This window comes from Neoarius graeffei, chromosome 3, assembly GCF_027579695.1.
Source record: "Neoarius graeffei isolate fNeoGra1 chromosome 3, fNeoGra1.pri, whole genome shotgun sequence".
In the NCBI taxonomy this organism is placed as follows: Eukaryota; Metazoa; Chordata; class Actinopteri; order Siluriformes; family Ariidae; genus Neoarius; species Neoarius graeffei.
Window position 1 is genome coordinate 54180017 of NC_083571.1, and position 16381 is coordinate 54196397.

The 16381-nt window shown below is 42.6% G+C and overlaps 1 protein-coding gene across 1 annotated transcript in view; it reads right to left on the bottom strand.

Moving 5' to 3' along the window:
* Nucleotides 1-16381, bottom strand: part of LOC132882574 (hepatocyte growth factor activator-like) — a 32942-nt gene that overhangs the window by 3316 nt on the left and 13245 nt on the right. The window contains exons 5-6 of the mRNA XM_060915667.1: nt 12766-12839; nt 12-98 (exon numbers count right to left, since the gene is read on the bottom strand). Coding sequence (XP_060771650.1) covers nt 12-98; nt 12766-12839 — 161 coding nt within the window. The remainder of the gene's footprint in view (nt 1-11; nt 99-12765; nt 12840-16381) is intronic.

A 16381-nucleotide genomic window follows, 5' to 3' on the forward strand; every position in this document is an offset into this window, starting at 1 on the left:
CTCAAACGAACGCTGGTAAGGAACCGCAGTACACACTCCGCCGTTCTTACACGGGTTCGGATTGCACAGGCTTTGCTCAGTGATACTGTGGAAAGCAGCTGAGGGGAGAAGGAGAAAGTTGTCAGGATGTGACTTCTGTAACTGTTTTTGCATCAAACAGATGGTCCACATGCGGACGTTCCACTGAGTCACTGTTTGTTGAAACCACGGACAAATCTAAAGCCCATTTAAAGGATGTTGCTCATAAACACAAGCTGCAATTTGGGAACAAGATCCTTAGATCAGGCATGTCATAATTATTTTAGGTAATGGGTCACAGTCCCGTTTCAAGTAGGTATGAACAAAAAAAGTCACCATAAATGATTAACATTAATATTTTATTGCAAAGTCATTTTTTGTAAATTACAGCTTTGAGGTACAACCCCAAATCAGAAAAAGTCAAGATGGGATGGAAAATGCAAATACAAAAAAAGAAAGACATGATTTCTAAATTTATTTTGACTTGTATTTCACTGCAGACAGTATAAACACAAGATATTTCATGTTTTGTCTGGTCAACTTCATTTCATTTGTTAAGATACATCCATTCCTGAGTTTCAGGCCTGAAACACATTCCAAAAAAAGTTAGGACAGGGGCAATTTAGGGCTAGTAATGAGGTAAAACAATTAAATAATGATGTGATTTTGAAACAGGTGATGTCAACAGGTGATTAATCATGTTTTGGTACAAAGTCAGTATCCAGTAAAGGCCTAGTCTTTGAGGAGTAAAGACGGGCTGAGGATCTCCTGTTTGTCAAGAAATGCGTGAGAAAATTATTGAAATGTTTAAAAACAAAATTTTCTCAAAGAAAGATATGAAGAAATTTGGATATTTCACCCTCTTTGGTACCTAACATCATTAAAAGATTCAAGGAATCTGGAGGAATTTCAGTGTGTAAAGGGCAAGGGCCCAAGCCTAAGCTGAACACCTTTGATCACTAATCCCTCAGATGGCACTGCATCAAGAACTCATTCATCTATAGCTGATATAACTAGATAGATAGATAGATAGATAGATAGATAGATAGATAGATAGATAGATAGATAGATAGATAGATACTTTATTTATCCCTAAGGGGAAATTCAAATATTCAGCAGCTCATTAAAAATAAATAAATAAATTCCACCAGTCATAACCATAAAAGACTAAAATAAATAGAACAATTAAATAACAATTAAAATAGGGATAATAAATAAGATAAAAACATGATAAATAAATAGATAAAAAGTGTAAGATGGGGGGGGGGGGGGGGGGGGGGGGGGGGGTTGTCCAGAGGGCATTAAAAAGTCTTATTGCAGTGGGGACAAAGGACCTCCTGAACTGCTCAGATCTACAGCGCAGTGCGAGGAGCCGCCTGCCACGGCCACTCCTCTGCCCAACAAGGAGGCTGTAGAGAGGGTGTCTGCTGTTATCCATTAAAGCTTTCAGTTTGTTCAATGTACTCCTCTCCACCACAGTTCTAAGTGAGTCCAGCCTCCTGCCAAGCACTGAGCTGGCTTTTTTCACCAGCTTGTCCAGCCGCTTGGTGTTTTTGTCCCTCAGGCTGCACCCCCAACAAACAGCAGCATAAAAGAGGACACCGACCACCACAGTATGATAAAATATGTGCAGTATCTCATCACACACACATCAAAGGACCTCAGCCTCTGCAGTAAGAAGAAGTGGCTCTGCCCCTTCTTGGAGAGAGCATCAGTGTTGAGGGACCAGTCCAGCTTGTCACCCAATAGGAGCCCCAGGTATCAATTTCCTGTCCTTGTATGGAGACTGGCAGATGGGGTGGCCTACATCTTCTGAAATCCACCACCATCTCCTTGGTCTTAGAGGTATTAAAGGAACAGTCCACCGTATTTCCATAATGAAATATGCTCTTATCTGAATTGAGACGAGCTGCTCCGTACCTATCCGAGCTTTGTGCGACCTCCCAGTCAGTCAGACGCAGTCAGACGCGCTGTCACTCCTGTTAGCAATGTAGCTAGGCTCAGCATGGCCAATGGTATTTTTTGGGGCTGTAGTTAGATGCAACCAAACTCTTCCGCGTTTTTCCTGTTTACATAGGTTTATATGACCAGTGATATGAAACAAGTTCAGTTACACAAATTGAAACGTAGCGATTTTCTATGCTATGGAAAGTCCGTACTATAATGACAGGCGTACTAACACCTCCTGCGCGCTTCGGCAGCGCATTGATACGGAGCTCAGATATCAATGCGCTGCCGAAGCGCACAGAAGGTGTTAGTACGCCTGTCATTATAGTGCGCACTTTCCATAGCATAGAAAATCGCTACGTTTCAATTTGTGTAACTGAACTTGTTTCATATCACTGGTCATATAAACCTATGTAAACAGGAAAAACGCGGAAGAGTTTGGTTGCATCTAACTACAGCCCCAAAAAATACCGTTGGCCATACTGAGCCTAGCTACATTGCTAACTGGAGTGACAGCGCGTCTGACTGCGTCTGACTGACTGGGAGGTCGCGCAAAGCTCGGATAGGTACGGAGCAGCTCGTCTCAATTCAGATAAGAGCATATTTCATTATGGAAATACGGTGGACTGTTCCTTTAAGGTGGAGGCAACTCCTACTGCGCCAATCCCTGAAGTCCTCCACAAGGTCCCTGTATTCCTGTTCCTGTCCACTCCTGATACATGCCACAATAGCTGTATCATCAGAGTATTTTTGCATGTGGCAGGATTTTGAGCTGCATTTAAAGTCTGCCATGTAGAGTGTGAACAGGAATGGTGCTAAGATGGTCCCTTGTGGGGCCCCTGTGCTGCACCTCACCATGCCAGAGACACAATTCCCCAACATGACATACTGAGGTCGTTCTGTCAAGTAGTCTGTTACCCAGGACATCGGGGGGACCCACACCCATACCCTCCAACTTGTCTCTCAATATGAGGGGCTGGATTGTATTAAAAGCACTTAAAAAATAAAAAAATAAGATTCTCACATAGCATCCTGGCTCCTCCAGGTATGTGTAGGTCCTGTGCAGCATATAAAGGATTGCATCCTCCACTCCAATGTGCTCCTGGTAAGCAAACTGGAGGGGGTCCAGTGCATGAGCGACCTCTGGCCTCATGAGGTGGAGAACCAGCTCCAGGGTCTTCATAATATGAGATGTTAAGGCCAATGGGCGGTAATCGTTTATCTCAACCGGTCGCCTTACTTTGGGCACCGGTACAAGACAGGATGTTTTCCACCGCACCGGAACCTTGCCTAGTCATAGACTCATGTTGAAGAGCCAACAGAGGGCTCAGCTAGCTGGGCTGCACAGTCCTTCAGGAATCTTGGACACACACCATCTGGGCCTGCTGCTTTCCTGGGACGCAGTCTCCCAAGCTCCGCCCTCACCTCATCAACTGTGAAGGATGGGGGCAGGTAACCAGATGTGATGGATATTGCAGCTGCAGTGATAGGGGAGCTATTGCATGCAGGAGACAGTAGAGTAGACAGAGCAGCATCTGAAATGATGGTGGAAGAGCCGTTGTCTACAGGAGTCAATGAAGTAGGAGCAGCATCTGAAGTGATGATGGGAGAGCCGTTGTCTACAGGAGTCAGTGAAGTAGGAGCAGCAGCTGAAGTGGTGGGCGGGAGGACAGGTGATAACGCAGGGCGGACATTGGCCATTCCATCAAACCTGTTATAAAACAGATTGAATTCATTGGCCTTGTTCTTTAATCACCATTAAAGACCTGGCTGTTCTTTTTTGAGTAGCCAGTAATATTCTTCATTCCTCTCCACACCTCTCTGGTGTTATTCTGCTGCAGCTTACCCTCCACTTTCCTTTTATAATCCACCTTTGCCTGCTTCAAGCTCCTTTTCAGTTCCCGTTGCACAAACCTGAGCTTCTCCTTATCCCCCTCCCTGAATGCCTGCTTTTTCTGATTAAGGAGCTCCTTGATGTTACTGATGAGCCAAGGTTTATTATTGGGAAAGCAGCGAACAGTCCTTACTGGAACCACAGTGTCCCTACAGAAGTTAATGTAGTCCGTTATGATATCCACCCTGCTGTCAATGTCATCCATGTTATTATCCTGTGGCTCAGCAGCACACTCCTGTCCGTACACTCGAAACAGTCCCTGAGAGACTCGCTGGTCTCCAGAGACCATTTCCTGAATGAGCGGGTGGTAACAGGCAGCCTCATTACACAGGGTTTGTATGTGGGCTGAAGAAAGACCAAATTGTGATCTGATCTGCCAAGTGGTGGTAAAGCAAAGGCACTGTAAGCATCCTTCACATTAGCATAAAACAGATCCAATGTCTTATTTTCCCTCGTGGGACAGTCCACATACTGTACAAACTAGGGATGTCCCGATCAGGTTTTTTTGCCCTCCGATCCGATACCGATCATTTGATTTTGAGTATCTGCCGATACCGAGTCCCGATCCGATACTTCTTATAATCCATAAAAAATAAAGACAAGGAAAGAAACGGATCCAGGATGTTCTTCATTTTTTATTTAACACCTTATTTTAACATCCAACAACTCCGTTAGCAAACAGAGCACTTACGTGAGGCAGTTTGAACAATAAATAACAAATTTTTAAAAAATAACCTTAAAATACCTGGCAGGAATGTAAACAAATAAAAAAAAATAAAGTGCCACAGTGCCGGTAATTTGCTTTTAAGAACGCATCTCACAGTGGTGTACAGTAATTTCAATTAAGGAAATGAACATTTTTCTTGATGAAAACAAGCATTTCTACCCTTTCAGGTTTGAGCCCGTTTCTTTTGTCATCCAACAGAAAAAAAAATGATCTCATGCTTTGCTTTCCGCTTCGAACTGCTTCCGTGTTCAACTTTGCCGGCAACAGGCAGCCAATAACCAATAGCGTCTCCGCTACAAAGTGATGTCATGCCGCACGCGTTGATGTTGCTGTGTTGAGACAAAAGGTCTGGTCTCACTCTGTGCCAACACATAGCTATTGATGTGTTAAAAATGAGAATATATTATATAGATATATATATCCGATCCCTGATCGGGAGGCAATGCCCGATTCCGATCGAGTCTGAAACCATGTGATCGGGCCCGATTTCCGATCACGTGATCGGATCGGGACATCCCTAGTACAAACCCAGTCAGATGGGAGGTGAGAGTAGTGTTATTAAAATCCTCTGTTATTGCAATGAAAGCATTAGGATACTGGGTCTGAACACTTGCGACAGTTTCGTGTATGACGTCACATGCTACTGCCGCTGCCGCCTGTGGTGGAATGTAAACAACAATGGTGACGATGTATGAAATTTCTTCGGTACAAAATACAGTCTAAGACCGACTGCCAACAGTTCAATGTCCTGACGGCAAATCACATCCTTCACTGTAACATGTCCAGGGTGACACCATCTATTGTTTACAAGCAGAATCAGACCCCCAGCTTTGCTCTTGCCGCTCATTTTCCAGTGTCTGTCAGCTTGCACAGTAATGAAGCCGGCTAAGTCCACAGAGGAGTCAGGTATGTTATCATTCAGCCATGTTTCCGTGAAGCACATGAGATTACACTCCCGGTAGAGTCATCAGTTTCTCACCAGTGCCTCCAGCGCATCACCCTTGTTGGCTAGCGAGTTGACATTTCCCATCAGAACCGATGGGAAAAACAACTTATACCTCCATCTGCTAGCCTTTAGCTTAGCCTTTAGCTTAGCTCCTGCTCGGCAGCCTCAAAACGGCTTCCTCAGCTCTGGTGGTATCATGTGTCTGACCCCATATCTAGTCCTTTGCAGAGCCAGAAGGTCATTCTTTGTGAACACAACTTAACACAAAGTTGTGCACATCTCGATGAAAAGCTTACTAAAAACACTCCACCCCCCAAAAAAAACCAACCCTACACACTCTAGAGCTACTTGGACTTGCTGCCACTCAATACAGCACATGCGTGTCTCATGGGCTCAGGATTACTTTGGCAAGCCTTTGTCAAACACTACAATACAGAGTTACCTCCACAAATGCCAGTTAAAACTTTACTGTGCAAAAAGGAAGCCTTATGTTAACTGTGTCCAGAAGTATTATTGACTTCTCTGGGCTGTTTACTGTATTTTTATTATTTACTATTTACTGTGTGATGGTTTCAAATGCATTAAGAAGGCAAAAAATTGCACTAATTAACTTTTGACGAGGCAGACCTGTTAATTGAAAAGCATTCCAGGTGACTACCTCATGAAGCTGGTTAAGATAATGCCAATAGTGTGCAAAGTGTCATCAAGGTAAACACTGGCTACCTTGAAGAATCTAAAATACAGGGCTCGACATTAACAGTTGTCCGCTTGTCCGGGACAAGTGATACTTCATTTCGGACAAGTTCATCGTCTCAGTTACTTGTCTGATCAGACAAGTGCCAAAATACGCCGCTATTTGGGTTACATATCAAATTTATCAGTTTATTCACATGATTTTCGAAGCATCTCACTCGACATATTGTTTTGATGAATCGACGGATGTTTCTCTTCGGAAAGAGCGATGTGTGCATGCGCAATATTCTGCTTGTGAAACAGGCCAATACCGCTTCGTGTATTTGAGCTGAAAAGTAAACGGTCGTTTAGCAGACCCTCCAGGATTTCGCGATGTTGCGATTTGCAACTTCAATGCAAATTCAGGGCGGTGTTGCAATCATATCCAATCACCGCGACTTTCCTGCAAATTTGACCAATCATTGGCGTCGTTTTGAGGTGACGTCGAAGCAGCATGTGCGAGTCAGTGTTTATATAGGCTTAAATTCTGTTACTGAAAGTGTGTTATGTTTACAGTGAAGGACTGTGTGCACGTTACATTATTTTTTTTTACTTAATACAAGAAATTAATGGATGCCAACATTTTTGCCAAAATGGTATTTTATTTTCCATTGTTTAGGCAGCTTCAGCATCATACTGTGAGATTCTGTTCCAATTGTTTTTTTTTTCTTCTATGAAGCCTGAGCCATTTATTTTATTAGTTTATAATTATTGTTTAATTTAGTCTTCAGGAGAGACTGCCTGCACACAGTACTAGTATTAATAGTTTTTTTTCTTACATGAAAGCTGAGGCATTTATATTACAGTGGTGCTTGAAAGTTTGTGAACCCTTTAGAATTTTCTATATTTTTGTATAAATATGACCTAAAACATCAACAGATTTTCACACAAGTCCTAAAAGTAGATAAAGAGAACCCAGTTAAACAAATGAGACAAAAATATTATACTTGGTCATTTATTTATTGAGGAAAATGATCCAATATTGCATACCTGTGAGTGGCAAAAGTATGTGAACCTTTGCTTTCAGTATCTGGTCTGACCCCCTTGTGCAGCAATAACTGCAACTAAACGTTTCCAGTAACTGTTGATCAGTCCTGCACACCGGCTTGGAGGGATTTTAGCCCATTCCTCCGTACAGAACAGCTTCAACTCTGGGATGTTGGTGGGTTTCCTCACATGAACTGCTCACTTCAGGTCCTTCCACAACATTTCGATTGGATTAAGGTCAGGACTTTGACTTGGCCATTCCAAAACATTAACTTTATTCTTCTTTAACCATTCTTTGGTAGAACGACTTGTGTGCTTAGGGTCGTTGTCTTGCTGCATGACTCACCTTCTCTTGAGATTCAGTTCATGGACAGATGTCCTGACATTTTCCTTTAGAATTCGCTGGTATAATTCAGAATTCATTGTTCCATCAATGATGGCAAGCCGTCCTGGCCCAGATGCAGCAAAACAGGCCCAAACCATGATACTACCACCACCATGTTTCACAGATGGGATAAGGTTCTTATGCTGGAATGCAATGTTTTCCTTTCTCCAAACATAACGCTTCTCATTTAAACCAAAAAGTTGTATTTTGGTCTCATCCGTCCACAAAACATTTTTCCAATAGCCTTCTGGCTTGTCCACATGATCTTTAGGAAACTGCAGATGAGCAGCAATGTTCTTTTTGGAGAGCAGTGTCTTTCTCCTTGCAACCCTGCCATGCACACCATTGTTGTTCAGTGTTCTCCTGATGATGGACTCATGAACATTAACATTAGCCAATGTGAGAGAGGCCTTCAGTTGCTTAGAAGTTACCCTGGGGTCCATTGTGACCTCACCGACTATTACATGCCTTGCTCTTGGAGTGATCTTTGTTGGTCGACCACTCCTAGGGAGGGTAACAATGGTCTTGAATTTCCTCCATTTGTACACAATCTGTCTGACTGTGGATTGGTGGAGTCCAAACTCTTTAGAGATGGTTTTGTAACCTTTTCCAGCCTGATCAGCATCAACAACGCTTTGTCTGAGGTCCTCAGAAATCTCCTTTGTTCGTGCCATGATACACTTCCACAAACGTGTTGTGAAGATCAGACTTTGATAGATCCCTGTTCTTTAAATAAAACAGGGTGCCCACTCACACCTGATTGTCGTCCCATTGATTGAAAACACCTGACTCTAATTTCACCTTCAAATTAACTGCTAATCCTAGAGGTTCACATACTTTTGCCACTCACAGATATGTAATATTGGATCATTTTCCTCAATAAATGAATGACCAAGTATAATATTTTTGTCTCATTTGTTTAACTGGGTTCTCTTTATCTACTTTTAGGACTTGTGTGAAAATCTGATGAAGTTTTAGGTCATATTTATGCAGAAATATAGAAAAATCTAAAGGGTTCACAAACTTTCAAGCACCACTGTATATTTTAAGGTAACTTCATGTTGTGCTGTGAGGTTCTATGCACTTTAACTTTTGAACCAACAGGTGCATTTGGATAAGTAAAGCCTATTTTTCTGCATTTTTGTAGTCCTGGTAATCTTTTATATTGGTAAAGTTGTTTATAGGACCATTTCTCAGTGTCTTCGTTTTTTTTAATCAATAGTTTTTTAGTAATAACTTAATATTTAACATATCACTCAATTTAAATCACAAAAAGAGAAAATCGCAACAATTTCTCGCAACTTTCACTTCCTCCTGCAATGTAATCGCAACAAAAACCTAAAAAACACCGCGACTTTCATCGCAACCATTAAATACCATACAGGAGCCACACTGAATAATTAGACAACAACAATTAATCAGTGGAGGATATATATTCAAAGTTAATAATTTAAAAATGAAAATATATATAATTTTAATTTTCTGGTTTTCAATTTCTCATAAATAAATTAATGATTGATGGAGTCCAATTTTTTTCTGCAGTGAATAGATTTTTGTGTTAAAGTAATTCTGGTGAAATTAGTTTATTACAAATAGTTTGTGTTTTTTTTTTTTCTCAAATTTTTCTTTGGACAAGTCAACTTCACATTCGGGCAAGTAAATTTCCTTTCAACTTGCCCGAAGGACAAGTGGTTTCAAAAGTTAATGTAGAGCCCTGAAATATGAAACATATTTTGCTTTTTAATCCTTATTTGTTTGTCACATAATTCCAGATATGTTCCATGTGCTATTTCATAGTTTTGATGACTTCAGTGTTGCTCTACAATGGAGAAAATACAAAACACAGAAAAAACTATGAATCAGTGGGAGTGTTCAGTACCCTATTTTTTTTTTTGTACAAATTCTGTTATAGATGTGACAGACAAAAATTATAAAGGTGTGAATGCCACAGAAAGCCAGTTTCCTTATAAAATTATACAAACTGTACCAAAGATTACTCTTTTTTTTATTGTTAAGTAAAGGGTTGTCACTAAGTGGGTTGTTTATTTTATTAGGTTACTGCTCTTTAAAGCATTTTGTTTGCAGAAACATTATTTTTAAAATTATTTCATATTATTTAATTACATAATTGAAAAAAAAATATGTTTACAGCATTTCTTTGCATGTACCTAAGACTTTTTCAGTATGATACATGGATGAGATGGTGGTGCAGTGGTTAGCACTGTCACCTCAACTGTCGCCTTACAGCAAGAAGGTTCCTGGTTCGAACCGCTCGGCTGAGGGGGGCCTTTCTGTGTGGAGTTTGCATGTTCTCCCCGTGTTTGTATGGGTTTTAGGGGCTAAGGATCACTTGAGGAGTAGTACCTTTCCTAGTGGCCAATAGGCATCCTAGACTGGTCTCCCTACATCCAGTACCCTGTGAAGCGCAACACATGGTCACTCAAGAGCTGACCACACTAGCCTCTCCATGGTGAAGACCGACCGTGTGTCCTACTCGTGATGCCCGTTTCCATCGCAGAACACGGCGGCTCTTGGGGAGAAAACCCTGAAAACAAATCCCACCTCTCATTTTGGTGGCGCAACAAGTCTTCCCTGCGACCGTGTCAGCCCTGCTGTCCCGTCGAGCATCAGGGATTACTTGCCAAGGGACACTATGCCACGCCGCTTAAACTACGCTCAGACTGCACCCTGAAACTACCCATATCCGATTTTTTTGCCCATATGCGACCTGTATCCGATTTGTTATTGACAATCTGAACGACACAGATCCGATTTTTTCACATGCGACCCAGGCCGCTTGGATATGTGCTCCTAAATCCGATGCATATCCGATATTTTCACATGCGACTGCAGTCTGACCGGACAGGTCGCATTCATGCGACCTACACGTCATCAACAAGAGACAAACGTCACTATTCTGCGTTGGCTAATCCCGCCTCTTTGGTGGAAAACAATAACATTTGTACAGTTTTCAGAATTTAAATAGACTTTTATAGAATTGATCAAGCTAATGGTGTATTTGGTAGGGACCTGGATGTTGATCTGTTAGCCTGACTAAATAAAACAGTTTCTATAACTGATTTATAACTTAAACCATCCTGTATTACAAGATTATAAGATTGTTCTGGAAATTTCCAGTAATTTGACACCTTTGGTCTCATTAGCCGCCGCCACAAAAACCACATCGCCAGGTCTCGCCTCATCTCCATAGCAAACTGCACTGGTGTTTATGCACCTTGAGCCAGCGCTGAGAGAAGTTGCAGAATTCAGCTGGCTATAAACAATCTAAATAAATATTTATAAAAATGTAGAAAAAGTTTATTAATATGGCGAAATAAATATGTGCAAATTATTAAGCCTGAATTAAGAGTTTGGTAATACAGCGGCCGTATCCCAAATGACTGCCTACTGAAGCTCGAGTGCACTATATAGAGTTTAAAAATCCATTACTTCCTAGTAACATGTAGTGCACTTATATAGAAATTAGAGAGACATTTAGGAGTCAACCCTCGTTACCAGGCTACACGATTTCATTTCAGTTCAGAAACAAAAACACACAAGAGACCTCACACTTTAACACTCATCTCATCTCATTATCTCTAGCCGCTTTATCCTTCTACAGGGTCGCAGGCAAGCTGGAGCCTATCCCAGCTGACTACGGGCGAAAGGCGGGGCACACCCTGGACAAGTCGCCAGGTCATCACAGGGCTGACACATAGACACAGACAACCATTCACACTCACATTCACACCTACGGTCAATTTAGAGTCACCAGTTAACCTAACCTGCATGTCTTTGGACTGTGGAGGAAACCGGAGCACCCGGAGGAAACCCACGCGGACACGGGGAGAACATGCAAACTCCACACAGAAAGGCCCTCGCCGACCACAGGGCTCGAACCCGGACCTTCTTGCTGTGAGGCGGCAGCGCTAACCACTACACCACCGTGCCGCCCCACTTTAACCAGATAATTAAACAAACAAACAAAAAATAAATCATTAAACATGAAGAGTGCGCTTTTTTTTTTTGTTTACGTATTACGTAGATGTGCTTATTACATGTCAATTTGCGCATGCGGGACACTTTTGGGTCGTTTTCCGTTCATATTGGAGATCGCATACAAGTCTCATATAATTGGTAATGTGAACGGCCTAACAAAAAAATCGGATTTCACAACAAATCGGATATGGGTCGTTTCAGGTTGCAGTCTGAACGTAGTGTTAGTGTCGACACTGCAGGCGCAGCCTTACCTTTCGGGCGTGAAACTGCATGGGTTTGCTCTAGTTTCCCCCACAGTCCAAAGACATGCAGTTAGACTAACTGGCTACTCTCAATTGTCCATGAACAAAAGCAGTGGAGCAGATTTCTGTTTTTTCATCTTAATTCTTGTTTGTGTCACAATAAAACAACAATGTGCACATTTAAAGTGGTCGGCATGTTGTGCAAATCAAATGGTGCTAACCCTCCAAAAATCCATTTGAATTCCAGCTTGTAATGCGACAAAACGGGACAAACATCAAGGGGGATGAATACTTTTGCAAGACACTGTATTCACTGTCTAAAAAAATTTTCAGGTAATGGTTTAAAAATTTACTTTAAAAATGCCTCATAAAGTCTAACTCTGTCATTTTAACAATCTACAATAGCTTTCCAAAAATGCTATGATTTTGTCGTTTCGGACAGGTTTGTTGAACATAGGGCTAGTTTCTGTACTGATTTTTTTTCAAGCAGACCTGTCAATCATGGGCAGGACACCTCTAATATTCTTGTGGCAAACATTCTGGTACATTATTGCAGTGGGAACATCTACTGATTCATTCACCCATCTAAGACAATGATGAATCATTCTCATATCCAGTATCGTGTGCACCTTTCATGTGCATCTGTAGTAAAGCGTGCACGCACACACACGCTGAAAAATGTGCTTCCTGCTGCATGAGTTAGCGTGTTCATTTCTGTAAACATGCTGTGTCGAGTGTTTAGATTTTTTTTACATCACCACTACACAGATTGCTCAAGTGCACGGCAGCACAAACAGATTCCACCCACAATGTGCATGTTCGTGCGCTGAGTAATGCAATCCTTACGCAGCTTCATGTGCGTAAGAGAGGAAGAAGGATTTTCCTTACTGTTGAAGAGGCGTGTCTGAGAACTACAATATCCCCACTTCATGTCCCGGTCGAAGTTATTGGTGAGGGAGCACCTGGAAGGGAGGAAGAGTCCAAATGGATGCATGTGACATTGTCAGAAGGCTAATTCAGTCAGACAGATGCAGCAGATGTAAATCTGAACAGGAAATGGAGCACTTTCCACCAATCTCACCAGTAACAGGCATGCCAATAATAAATAGAATAACAACAACAACAACAAAATGTTATTTAAGAAAGAAAAAACAAGAAATCATTCACCGAATGTGTCAGCGCTTTATAAAGGTCAATGAGTTTTCTGCCAGGGGTGGCACGGTGGTGTAGTGGTTAGCGCTGTCGCCTCACAGCAAGAAGGTCTGGGTTCGAGCCCCGTGGCCGGCGAGGGCCTTTCTGTGTGGAGTTTGCATGTTCTCCCCGTGTCCGCGTGGGTTTCCTCCGGGTGCTCCGGTTTCCCCCACAGTCCAAAGACATGCAAGTTAGGTTAACTGGTGACTCTAAATTGACCATAGGTGTGAATGTGAGTGTGAATGGTTGTCTGTGTCTAATGGCCCTTTTCCACTACCCTTTTTCAGGTCACTTCAGCTCGCTTCAGCTCACTTCAGCCCGACACGGCTCGCGTTTCGACTATCTCAAAACAGCACGACTCAGCTCGCTTCAGCCCTGCTTAGCACCCAAAACTCGCACGGTTTTGGAGTGGGGCTGAAGGTAGCCAAACCGAGCCGAGTGAGGCTGGGGGCGTGAGCAGACACTCCCCTGTGCACTGATTGGTGAGGAGGAGTGTCCTCACATGCCCACACGCCCTGCGAGCACGCCGGGATCTGTAAACACCGTAAACCCGGAAGAAGAAGAATTACGAATTACGAGAATTTCTGAAGCCTTATGCGCCTCGCCTCATCTATACGCTCTTGCCAGTATCTGTTGGCGTTGTCGGTGACAACAAGCCACAGCACCAAGACCAGCAACACTAACGACTCCATGTCCTCCATGTTTATTGTTTACTCTCCGGGTCGTGAGACTACCGCTTAAAAGATCACTGATGTCACTGTTTGCGCCGCTTAACGACATCACGTGACGTCCACCCACTTTCGCTAACTCCACCCAATGTGTCCACCCACTTCCAGCCAGCACGGTTCAGCGCGGTTGTAGTCGAAATGCAACTCCAACAGCCCCGCTCAGCCCGACTCAGCAAGGCACGGCTCAGCCCGACTCAGCCGCGTTTGTAGTGGAAAAGCGGCATATGTGTCAGCCCTGTGATGACCTGGCGACTTGTCCAGGGTGTACCCCGCCTTTCGCCTGTAGTCAGCTGGGATAGGCTCCAGCTTGCCTGCGACCCTGTAGGACAGGATAAAGCGGCTAGAGATAATGAGATGAGATGAGTTTTCCGCCACAGGAGACTTTTTTTTTGAGGATGGAGAACCTTTCAGTTTCACAGTAACATGACAAGTGTTTTTTTTTTTTTTGGTCAGACTAACTTCAACATAGAGAAGGAAAGAATAATAGTAATCGACTTTTCTGATGGAGGGCGGCATGGTGGTGTAGTGGTCAACACTGTTGCCTCACAGCAAGAAGATTCTGGGTTCAGGCCCAGTGGCCAACTGTGTGGAGTTTGCATGTTCTCCCCATGTCTGTGTGGGTTTCCTCCGGGTGCTCCGGTTTCCCCCAAAGACATGCAGGTTAGGTTAACTGGTGACTCTAAATTGACCGTAGGTGTGAATGTGAGTGTGAATGGTTGTTTGTCTCTGTGTGTCAGCCCTGCGATGACCTGGCGACTTGTCCAGGGTGTACCCCGCCTTTCGCCCGTAGTCAGCTGGGGGTTTGCCCGCAACCCTACACAGAATAAGTGGTTATGGATAATGGATGGATGGACTTGTCTGATGGATAAATGGATAAAAAGTATGACGAGTTCTTCACTAAGACATAAATAATTGTAATAATTGGCAAGCTGCTGTTGTGTGAGCAGAATAAACCACTATACATGACATGACATGATTATTGGAAAATAATCAACCAGCAGGTGGTAACAGTAACTCTCCTTTGTGTTATGTAATATCACACCACCCTGTCATAGATTATTTTCCTATACCAGCAAAGTCCTAAAGCGTTTTATTCCTAACATCATATACTACTATATTTAATAATCATACTGAGGCACTATTATTTTATGAGGTTTTTAAGTATAGTGGGATCCAAAAGTTTATACTGCATTCTTTTCTAATTTAACATAATTTTTATTTCAATTTATATTACTGACAACAACTTGTGTGAAAAGTAGATTTTTTTTTTTTTTTAATTATTAACATGAATTTCAGACTTTCGTCGTACTTGGTTTGTCCCCGTTTTTGCTTTAATGATGGTGTGCACTTTAGCTGGCATGGAATCTACAAGTTTGTGCAAAACCTTCTGACCCATTTTACATCAAACCCATCAGAGTCATGAATACAGGCTTCAACTGGAAGAGCCCTTGTTAGAGTGCATACGTCTGCCAAGCCACATATTATCGACATCAAAATCAAATCAGTTCAACCCAGGATAATACTAAAGCTGTACACCAAATTTTATTCAAATCCGTTCACTACTTTTTGAGTTACGTTGGGAACAGACCCCCCCCCCCCCCCCCCCCCCCAAAATAAAAAATCCTGGATCCGCATACATATCCGGATTTGAATCAAAATGTAATCAATTTGCTCCTTGGTCAATGGATCACCTTTCCTCAAAATTTCATCAAAATCTCATCTCATCTCATTATCTGTAGCTGCTTTATCCTGTTCTACAGGGTCGCAGGCAAGCTGGAGCCTATCCCAGCTGACTACGGGCGAAAGGCGGGGTACACCCTGGACAAGTCGCCAGGTCATCACAGGGCTGACACATAGACACAGACAACCATTCACACCTACGGTCAATTTAGAGTCACCAGTTAACCTAACCTGCACGTCTTTGGACTGTGGGGGAAACCGGAGCACCCGGAGGAAACCCACGCGGACACGGGGAGAACATGCAAACTCCGCACAGGAAGGCCCTCGCCGGCCACGGGGCTCGAACCCGGACCTTCTTGCTGTGAGGCAACAGCTCTAATCACTACACCACCATGCCGCCCTTCATCAAAATCCATTCAATAATTTTTGAGTTACATTTAGAACAAACAAAGAAACAACCAACCAACCGAGGTGAAAACATAACCTCCTCCAACAAAGCTCGCCGAGGTAATAAAAGAGATTAGACATGAGGGAAACTGATCTTTTATACAAAGCAGATAACATGGCCAATATCACAGATTTGCTTACGTTTAAATAAACTGAGTATTTGAACTTGTACTTTCTTTGTTTAAAATATTTCAAAATTATAAAACCTTTTGTAAACGACCCATTTTAAATGAAAAAAAAAAAGAAATCCAGCTTTTCAGTGTATTCTTCTGCTCTACCTACCTCCTGTCCCAACTATAAATGATCCCATACACAACCATCATTCCACAGTCGGCTCATAGGCCGCATTAGATGGTATAACTGTATTGCTTGTGTGCAGTCTTACTGTTTATGGTGGGAAAGTTAACTTGAAGCAGACTTGGACAAGATGGGAACAACAACACATCTACAACTACCAA